The sequence below is a fragment of the Thunnus thynnus genome, unplaced genomic scaffold (assembly GCF_963924715.1).
Source record: "Thunnus thynnus unplaced genomic scaffold, fThuThy2.1 SCAFFOLD_101, whole genome shotgun sequence".
Classification (NCBI taxonomy): domain Eukaryota; kingdom Metazoa; phylum Chordata; class Actinopteri; order Scombriformes; family Scombridae; genus Thunnus; species Thunnus thynnus.
This window is the reverse complement of record NW_027095967.1, coordinates 2,930-13,046: the sequence shown is the minus strand read 5'-3', so window position 1 is coordinate 13,046 and position 10,117 is coordinate 2,930. Positions and strand designations below refer to the sequence as shown.

At 42.3% G+C, this 10,117-nt stretch overlaps 2 protein-coding genes across 2 annotated transcripts; both read left to right on the top strand.

The window, feature by feature from the left end:
• Nucleotides 1-605: 605 nt before the first annotated feature.
• LOC137179444 (trace amine-associated receptor 8a-like) lies at nucleotides 606-2,351 on the top strand. Its single transcript, XM_067584085.1, has 2 exons — nucleotides 606-775; nucleotides 1,274-2,351. Exons 1-2 carry the CDS (start codon nucleotides 606-608, stop codon nucleotides 2,082-2,084), a joined length of 981 nt encoding a protein of 326 aa, XP_067440186.1. The 3' UTR covers nucleotides 2,085-2,351.
• Nucleotides 2,352-8,042: 5,691 nt separating this feature from the next.
• LOC137179445 (trace amine-associated receptor 13c-like) lies at nucleotides 8,043-9,566 on the top strand. The gene is made up of 2 exons (XM_067584087.1): nucleotides 8,043-8,212; nucleotides 8,726-9,566. Exons 1-2 carry the CDS (start codon nucleotides 8,043-8,045, stop codon nucleotides 9,531-9,533), a joined length of 978 nt encoding a protein of 325 aa, XP_067440188.1. The 3' UTR covers nucleotides 9,534-9,566.
• The last annotated feature ends 551 nt before the right edge of the window (nucleotides 9,567-10,117 follow it).

The window sequence follows — 10,117 nt, the reverse complement described above, 5'->3', positions numbered from 1 at the left end:
TCAGTCTCCAGAGATCTGGCAGGAGACAGAGTAGTGATCCAGACTTGTGCAAAGTAGTTGAGTGGAAGGCCCAAGGGAGTCCCCCACCAATTTGCATTAACTGACTGAATGGACTCTGGTCTGGGCTTAATTTTAACTGGAACCTGCTCAGTGTTATGTTGTTTGACATCCATAGTGGCTATTCCTTTGGTAGACAGTAGTAGGTCTGTGACATTTAGTGTTTCTTTAACATAGTATTATTATATCCATCCTGGCAGTGTCTGGAGACAGGAGCAATAACTCATCAAATAAGCATAAGGCAGGAAAGGAGAGGTGCCTGCTTCCCAAAGGAGAGGTGGGAAGCAATACTGGTTGGAAAAAGGGAGTGAGCAATGAAATGGGGAAGAGAGCGAAAGTTGGTGAGAAGGAGGAGTTGGTTGGGGGGGGGGGGGGGGGGGGGGGGGGGGCAGATTGGAGTGTATGAAGAGGAAAAGGGGGAGGGTAAAGGAAGCATGGGGAAAATGAAGAAGATGAGACTTAAATAATTGATGTCATGAAGAAGTGAATCAGAGGGCTGCTAGACCTCATCAACTCTCTGTTCAGATCTGTAGTCACTTCCTCTGACGATGGTAGAGACACTGGAACAAGCAGAGCTCTGCACCCTTCCCCTCAACACCTCCTGCACATCAACACCTGTTTCTCCCAAAGCCATGCTCATCAAAACACTGCTGTACTGCATCGCTCTGCTTACCATGACGCTCAACCTGTTGGTTGTAATCTCCATCTGTCACTTCAGGCACAGATCATTTTCTTGAATTATATTAACTGGTCATGTGTAATAGCATGTAAAGGTGTTGGGGCAGATTAACTTTTAGTGGAAAGAGCTCAAAATCAGTTTTCATAAAATTATGCTTTTTTTAAATTCTATGCTATAAGACCAACTTTGGCTATTCGTCCACCTTGCATACAAGCTTTTTGAATGTGTTTTTAAGAAAACTAAAACAAGCTTAAGATCTTAGTGCTTTAACTGGTAAATGAAAATGTCATTCTTAATGAGCTTATCTGTATAAAGGTGTCACAATAGCAGTAGTCATGATAATCTCCATATCTGCCCAGCAGAAAGCGTGGAGATTAACTTTGCATGTTAAGATTTTTTTTTTTTATTGTTGTAAAATATTCTGCAGTCTCACAATATTCGCTGTGATCTAACCTCATTTTCATTGTGTCATGGGCTGAATGTGAGGAACATGAGGATACCATCACTAATCGGCATAATCATAATCTCTCACTCCAGGCAGCTCCACACCTCCACCAATGTCCTCCTCCTCTCCCTGGCTGTGTCTGACTTGCTTGTGGGCCTTGCAGTGATGCCAGCTGCAATCGCTACCCTGCAGTCCTGCTGGTTTCTGGAGGAAATTACATGTGCTCTCTGGTTCTTGTTGAGCTTTATCCTCACCTCCTCCTCTGTTGGAAGCATGGTGCTCATATCAGTGGATCGTTATGTGGCCATTTGTGCCCCTCTGCACTATTCTTCCATGATAACGCCAGGAAGAGCTAAAATCTGTGTGTCTTTGTGTTGGATCTGTTCTATTATCTACAACTTCATAATACTAAAAGATCACTTGTCCCAAACAGATATGTTAAATCCCTGCCCACAAGAATGTACACTTATCATAAGCTACATTTCAGGGGCAGTAGACTTTATTCTGACCTTTTTCAGCCCTGTTACTGTTATCATAGTTCTCTATATGAGAGTGTTTGTGGTGGCTGTGTCACAGGCACGTGTCATGCGGTCTCAAATTGTAGCTGACAAATCAAGAACTCTGACTGTAGTTGCAAAGAAATCTGAGATGAGGGCTGCTAGAACTCTTGGCATTGTTCTACTTGTGTTCATACTTTGTTTGTGTCCGTACTACTGTCCTTTTCTAACAGGACAGGACACCACAGATAATGGTTCATCCGCTCAACTTTGGCTATTTTATTGTAACTCCAGTTTAAATCCTCTGATCTATGCCTTTTTCTACCCCTGGTTTAGAAAAGCTATTAAACTAATTTTCAGCCTTCAAATACTGCAGCCAGGTTCCTGTGAGGCCAAGATAATGTAGAAAATAGCCAAATACTGTACATAAACTGACTTATTTTATCAAGGTGAATTCAGTTTGATTGGAGATGAAGTAAATTTGTTTTGCTCTGTCAACTGTACACATCAGTTCAGAATACTTTTTAAAGAACACAGTGAAACAATGGTGTTGTGACCTACAGTAAATATATTAACTTGGGAAAGACAGCAAAAAGACACATATTGAGAACATAAGCTATATTTTTTATAAACAATTTGCCAGTGTAGATTATGGAGATTTAACATTCTTTGTTTAGAAACTATTCAATAGATATTCTTACAGTTTAATCTTACTGTACTGAACAATACTGAACAATATCTGCTGTATATATAATGAATGAGGTTCTGTAGTCGCCTAAATATCGCAAAGAAAAAAGAAAAATGTATGATTTGGCTAAAGTCTACTGAATGGCCAAATATAATGAATGTCATGATATGTGTAATTGAGGCCTATGTTACCAACATACTGGAAGCTGCACATGTGTTATACAGGCACCTGTAATTCTTAAAAGTATAGCACACAAAAATGACTTAAAGAATGTGACACTAGGGTTTCAATTTGCAATCAAATTATGTCTTTTCCAGTTTGCTAAATGTGATGATGTGTTGTGTCCAGACTGTCGAGGATCCTTGACAAACGGCATGATTATGTAGAAAAGAATAAAACTGGTAAGAATCCAAATCTGTGTGACATCTTTTTCCAGTCTTGTACACACAAACTAAACTTCATATATATTGCTAAAATAAATTGTGAAATTGGTGTTGTGGTATAAAAGGCCAAGTTGATATTTTAATCAGGACACTGAACAGTAGTATAAACATTTAAATAATAAATAATGAAGACAGTAAAAACTGACTAATTGCAAAACAAAAAAACTATGTTTGTGATGTATTCATAATTCCTAGTGTTTAGGAATTTTGTTGTTTTTACAGTTAAGTAATATATTTGAATTTTGAATAATACATAATACAGAAAACACAGAAATACGCAGAAATGATAGTTAATTCTTTTAGACACAGGAAGAGTCAGAATATTTTACAGTGTTTCACAGAAGCTTTGTTGTTACTGAACACCGGCTGCTGTAGGTTGTAGTGCAGGTTTCCTATTAGAAAAGGGAAATCAGTAATAGACTTTCAGTCTTCATGGTCCTGTCCGTTTAATGGTCTGACTAAAAATCAAACTGCATGGAATAAAGTTGACATGTCCATAAAAATCAAACAATTTTTTGTGCGGCATATTTGGTTTTGATGGACTGCTGACATTATTGACACTCATAATGTTCTACACCTTGTAGAATGGACATTCTCAAAATAAGAAAATTAAAGTTTTTAAGAAAAAGAAAATTGTCAACACTGATGTTTATACAGAGGGGTGTTTTAATGTTTAATATTTTTTCTATTCTGCAATTTCTGGGAATGTCAAAAAAGATCTGTCAAAGTGTTCACAAAATGAGAAGGCATACAGTACATCAAAAAGAGAATATACTGCATAGTTTTAAAAACTATTGCTTGATAAATTATCATTTTATTTGTTTACACTACTTTCAGTTTAATAATCAACCAGATAATCTAATAACCTTTCTCAAAAATAGAACTATTTTTGATAAATATAATTTCATCAATACTTAGTAAGACAGATACAATGCCACATGCTGCTATGATACCAGCCACAATTATGATAATGTATATAACCTATTGCTATCAAAGATTTTTAAGAATTCCAATCTAAAGTTCTCCTCATGTTTGATCTTAATTTATTTGTGACTGTCAGGAGGGCAAGGAAGGGCCTCTGCAAAAGATGCACAGGAATAACCGACGTTTATGCCTTGGCAGTATACCTCCTACACCAACAGAAGAAGACAGTCCCTGTCCAGGAGACCAGGATAGTTGGAGTGGGTTGACAGGTCAGGGTAGCAGGCAGTACCAGGGTTTTGCTAGCCCAGTTGATTCCTGTGCCCATGTTCGAGCTTACCAATCCTGATTCAGTTGTATAGTTAGATCACCATGCTCAGGTGGCTGTGATGAGGTTAGACCAGTTTGATGCTAATGTTTCTGAATTGTGCCAAACTGACATTGATTCTGAACTACCCAAGGAACAGACCAGCCTGGTTGCCAGAACAAAATTTGGCATTGTACTTTTCTGCAAATGACACAGGCTTGGCCCTCTACTGAACTCTAAGGGTAATACTCCCCTCCAATCACAAGCATATAATCGCTCACTGAAATTTGTATGTACGTAGCTGGCCAATCAGGATGCGCCTACTGATTATGTGCGTCCGCACCCTACATAAGTAGCGTCTTGCTGCTGCTTACCATCCTCTTTTCTTCAGCGACAGCGAATCAGCTAACTGATCGCTCTTCTCCAGGGATGGAGTTGCTGGTAACTTCTCGTTCCTGCCTGCCATGCCCCTGTCTCATTGCCACCACTTCAACTGCCTCAGAGGGGACCAAGCAGAGAACATCATGATGCAGCCACCGCTTCGCGTACTGTGCAGAGCGCTTCCTCCAGGAACATTTTCATTGTGCTTGATTTGGTCAGGCTACGCGCTGTTCTGTCAGAACCCAGAAGGATGGCCCTGCAGCATGCAGTCCTCAGACTGCAGTGGGGAGTGGCAGTGAAAACTTTGACAGGCATTGGGGCTCATGGAAGCGAGCCATCCAGTTTTTCCACCGGGGCTCCTGCACATGCGCTGCCTGCAACAGTGTTTTGCCAGCTCCACAGAGGCACAAGCATCGCTTGGTGAAGACCCCCAATCAGTGCAGGAGGACCTGCACTCCTGGGGGTCCCCACAGTATCTGTTGGCAGGGACACCGCTAGGCCAAGTGACCTCCTATATAGCAGTGTTCACAGATGTGTCCCTGACAGGGTGGGGGGAGGCACCTGTCTGGGGAGAGTGATAAGTGGTGTATGGCCTTCAGGGGAAAACTGACACATCAACCTCCTTGAACTTCAGGTGGTGCTCCTGCTTCTCCAACACTTCCAGACTCTGGTTCAGGGGAGACATGTTGATGAGAACAGACAACCACACCACAGTTGCCTATATCAACAGGCAGGGCAGAGTCTGGTCCACAGCTCTTTTGAAGATAGTGGAGAACCTGTTGGTGTGGGCCTCAGAACACCTTCTCTCTGAGAGCCCTCCACATTCCGGGTCTGATGAACAGGGGTGCTGACCTCATGTTGAGGGGCAGCCCTCTGCCAGAGGAGTGAGTGCTGCACCCCGAGGTGGTCTAATAGATTTGGAACCACTTCAGGAGGGTGATAGTGGACCTGTATGCCAGTCAAAACAACACCCACTGCCCTCTCTGGTTCTCCCTCACACCACACAATGATCCACCCTTGGGGGTGGACACATTTGCATATGTGCCATGGCCAAGAAGGCTGCTTTATGCCTTTCCCCCTCTTTGTCTTGTTCCCCTGCTCCTGGAGACAGTGAGACAAGAGCAGTTGTTGTTCATCCTGACAGCCCCGGACCGCCGTTCGGTGCCATGGTATGCAGAGATGACTCAGATGTTGGTGGCCCAGCCCTGGTCCATTGCCAGTTGTGGGGGGCTGCCCATGTTAGGCAAACCTCTCCAGGCCTGGCTCCTGAGAGGGATAGGCTGATGAGGGCTGGACTGTCTGCATGGGTCATGCAAACTATCCAGGCAGCGAGAGTGGGATCCACTTGCTTGCTACAAGGCAAAATGGTTGGAATTTCAATGCTGGTATGAGGAGAAGAGGCTGGACCCCCGACATGTGCAGTGGGAGAGGTCCTCTCCTTTCTACAATACCTGGTGGATAAGGGGTTTTCTCATGCCACACTTAAAGTGTATGCAGCAGCCGTTTCCTCCCGTCATGAGGGGTTGGGCAACAGACTTGTCTTCACCCACCCCCTTTTGAAGCGTTTCCTGCAAGCAATGAGGAGACAACAGCCTGTGAACCGTGTCTCCACCCCCCAATGGGAACTGCTGGTAGTGCTTGAAGCTCTAGTGAATGATCCCTATGAGCCTCTGGAGTGCTCCTCTTTAAAGGCTTCATTCAACACAGCATTGTTTGCTGCATCGTGGTGACTACGGTGGTGTTCCTAAGAACATAAGGAGCTTGGTTTGGTTCAGAACTATTGAGATAGAGGCGTTTTATCCTGTGCCCCATGGGGATGCTAGGGAGGCAAAACTGCTCTTCTTGTGCCCGGTATGTGTGTTGGCATGTTATGTTGAAAACACACACACGGTGTGGCAGTGCTTACAGCCTTGTTTGGTGGGGTGAGTGTCAAAGACATATGCACGGCGGCATCCTGGTCTACGTCTTGTCCATTTATAAGGCTCTATCTCTTGGACATGATGGGCTCCTTTTCAAGGTTCGTGTTCGCAGGTGCGACTCAGGACTTGTGTTCTGAGTGCCAGCATTCTCCCGTGATCCAAGATGACTCTGGAAATGGGGTGTGCTAGGTCTTCGGCATATGACCTATGACCCCTGCGAGGTTAGGTCATTTTTTTGACCCAGCTCTGGTCCATGTTAACTGGACTGGGTTGGGCCCCCTACTGCTCCGCTAAGCGGCTGGAATCACAATGGGGCCACAGCAACTAAACCTGTGGCTGGCTGGGCTCAGTGAGGCAGTCTAATGATGTGGCGTGGCAGGGTGTACATTCTTCGGGCTCCGCTTACTGTACCCATAGAGTCTAATAGAGGGCAGAGCCCGTGTGAGATAGAACGAAGGTTACGATATTGTAACCCTAGTTCTATATGCACAGGCGGAGCCCTCTACTGATGGACCTGGTCGCTCCCACGCTGTTCACTGAAGTGGTTTTGTATGGTGAGTGGCAGTGAAACGCTGCTTATATAGGGTGTGGGATGCATATAATCGGTAGGTGCATCCTGATTGGCCGGCTACATACATGCAAATTTCAGTGAGCGATTGCGTGCGTGTGATTGGAGAGGAGTATTACCCATAGAATCCAGTAGAGGGCTCTGCCTGTGCTTATAGAACTAGGGTTACAATATCGTAACCTTTGATATGTTGAATCTCTATGTTTCAATATGTTTAATATGTAGCAAATCAACATTTCAACCATATGTATCATATCAACATTTCTAGGGTTAGGGTTAGTGACGTAGTTCGGATGACATGTATATGGGCTGACTTTCTTATTATTGGCTAGAAAGTTCGATTGAAGAAAGTTGGAAAAGCATCAAAGCAACAGAGAGCACTGTTCAAGAATATCTCAAAATCACTGTCCGCTTCCAGTTTCAGTGAGATGTTGGGACATTTGCAGCTGTTTTTATTTTTTAATATTTTTTTATTTTAACTCAAACCATAATCTTTCCCTAACCCTAACGTATCCGTGGTTTGCAGAAATGTACAATGCCAATGTTTTATTCTGGCGACTGGGTTGAATAGACACAGGGGACTCCACCTGGATCCTCACAAGGAGGGTTGGTAGCAGTTTTGTCATTCATGTCGACCTAAACTGGAGGTTCTCTCTCCGAGATATAGGGACTAACGTGGTGGCTGGGACAACCATCATTTTAGTATGGGGTGGGTTATGTCATCTATGGACAATATTTACTGTTATTTGTATTGAATGGACTCTGGTCTTGACTAAATTTTAATTGGAGCCTTCTCAAAATTGCGTGGTTTGACAGTCATAGGGGCTTTTTCTTTGGTAGACAGTAGTAGTTCTGTGACATTTAGTGTTTTCTTTAACACAGTATTATTATGTCCATCCTGGCAATGTCTGGACAATAACTAGACAAATAATGACAGGGAGCAAAACTGGTGAGTAGGGGTGGGGGCGGGGGGGGGGCAGATGGAAGTGTGTGAAGGGGAAAAGTGGGAGGGTAAAAGGAAGGACGATGGAAATGAAAAACATGAGAGTTAAATAACTGATGTCATGAAGAAGTGAGTCAGAGGGCTGCTAGACCTCATCAGCTCTCTGTTCAGATCTGTAGTCACTTCCTCTGACGATGGTAGAGACACTGAAACAAGCAGAGCTCTGCACCCTTCCCCTCAACACCTCCTGTATGTCAACGCCTGTTTCTACCAAAGCCACGCTCATCAAAACGCTGCTGTACTGCATCGCTCTGCTCACTGTGATACTCAACCTGTTGGTTGTAATCTCCATCTCTCATTTCAGGCACAGATGCTTTTTTTAAATCATTACAGCTGGTAGTGTGTAAGAACAGGTAGAGGTGTTTAACTGGTGGTTTAACTGTTTGTTAAAAGAATTGAGCATCAATTTTCATAAAATGAAATTTATGCTTTTTTAAGTTCTATGCTATAAGACCAACTTTGGCTACTTGTCCACCCTGCATACAAGCTATTTGAATGTGTTTCTAAAAAGCTAAAACAGGCTAAAGATCGTAATACTTTAACTTGTAAATGAAAATGTCATTCTTAATGGGCTTCTCTGTATAAAGGTGTCACAATAGCAGTAGTCATGATAATCTCCATTTCTGCTAAACAGAAAGTGTGAAGATTTATTTTGCATGTTGAGTTTGGTTTTCATATTGTGTCTATGAAAGTAAAATATTCTGTTTTCTCACAATATTTGCTTTGATCTAACTTCATTTTCATTGTGTCATGGACTGAATATGATGAATATGAGGATACTACCACTAATCAGCATAATCATAATCTCTCACTCCAGGCAGCTTCACACCTCCACCAACGTCTTCCTCCTCTCCCTGGCTGTGTCTGACTTGTTTGTGGGCCTTGCAGTGATGCCAGCTGCAATTGCCCTGCACTCCTGCTGGTTTCTGGATGAAATCACATGTGCTCTCTCATTCATGTTGACCTTTATCCTCACCTCCTCCTCTGTTGGAAACATGGTGCTCATATCAGTTGACCGTTACGTGGCCATTTGTACCCCTCTGCACTATTCTTCCATTATAACGCAAAGAAGAGCTAAAATCTGTGTGTCTTTGTGTTGGATCTGTTCTGTTATCTACAACTTCATAATACTAAAAGATCACTTGTTACAAATAGATATGTTAAATCCCTGCCCACAAGAATGTACACTTATCATAAGCTACATATCAGGGGCAGTAGACTTTATCCTGACCTTTTTCAGCCCTGTTACTGTTATCATAGTTCTCTATATGAGAGTGTTTGTGGTGGCTGTGTCACAGGCACGTGTCATGCGGTCTCAAATTGTAGCTGTCAAATCAAGAACTCTGACTGTAGTTGTAAAGAAATCTGAGATGAGGGCTGCTAGAACTCTTGGCATTGTCCTACTTGTGTTTATACTTTGTCTCTGTCCATACTACTGTCCCTCTCTGGCAGGACAGGACACCACATTTGATGGTTCATTCGCTCAACTTTGGCTATTTTATTGTAACTCCAGTTTAAATCCTCTGATCTATGCCTTTTTCTACCCCTGGTTTAGAAAAGCTATTAAACTAATTTTCAGCCTTCAAATACTGCAGCCAGGTTCCTGTGAGGCCAAGATAATGTAGAAAATAGCCATATACTGTATATAAACTGACTTATTTTATCAAGGTGAATTCAGTATAATTGAAGGTGAAATACATGTGTTTTGTTTTGTCGATTGTACACATCATTACTGTACTTTAAAAATAGAACAATATCTGCTGTATATATAGTGAATGAGGTTCTGTAGTAGCCTAAATATTTAAAGAAAAAAAAAATATTTGGCTAAAGTCTACTAAACGGCCAAATATAATGAATGTCATGATTTGCGTAACTGACACCTGTTATCAATACACTGTAAGTTGCGCATGTGTTACATAGGTGCCTGTAATTCTTCGAAGTATGGTACACCAAAAATGACTTAAAGAATGTGACACTGCTGTCTTAAATTTGCAATTAAATTATGTCTTTTCCAGTTTGCTAAATGTGATGATGTGTTGTGTCCAGACTGTTGAGGATCCCTGACAAATAGCATGATTATGTAGAAAAGGATAAAACTGATAAGTATCTAATCTGGGTGACATCTTTTTCACAGACTCGTACAAACAAACTAAACTTCACATAACTTGACATAATGCTAAAATACATTGTTGTGAAATTGGTTTTGTGG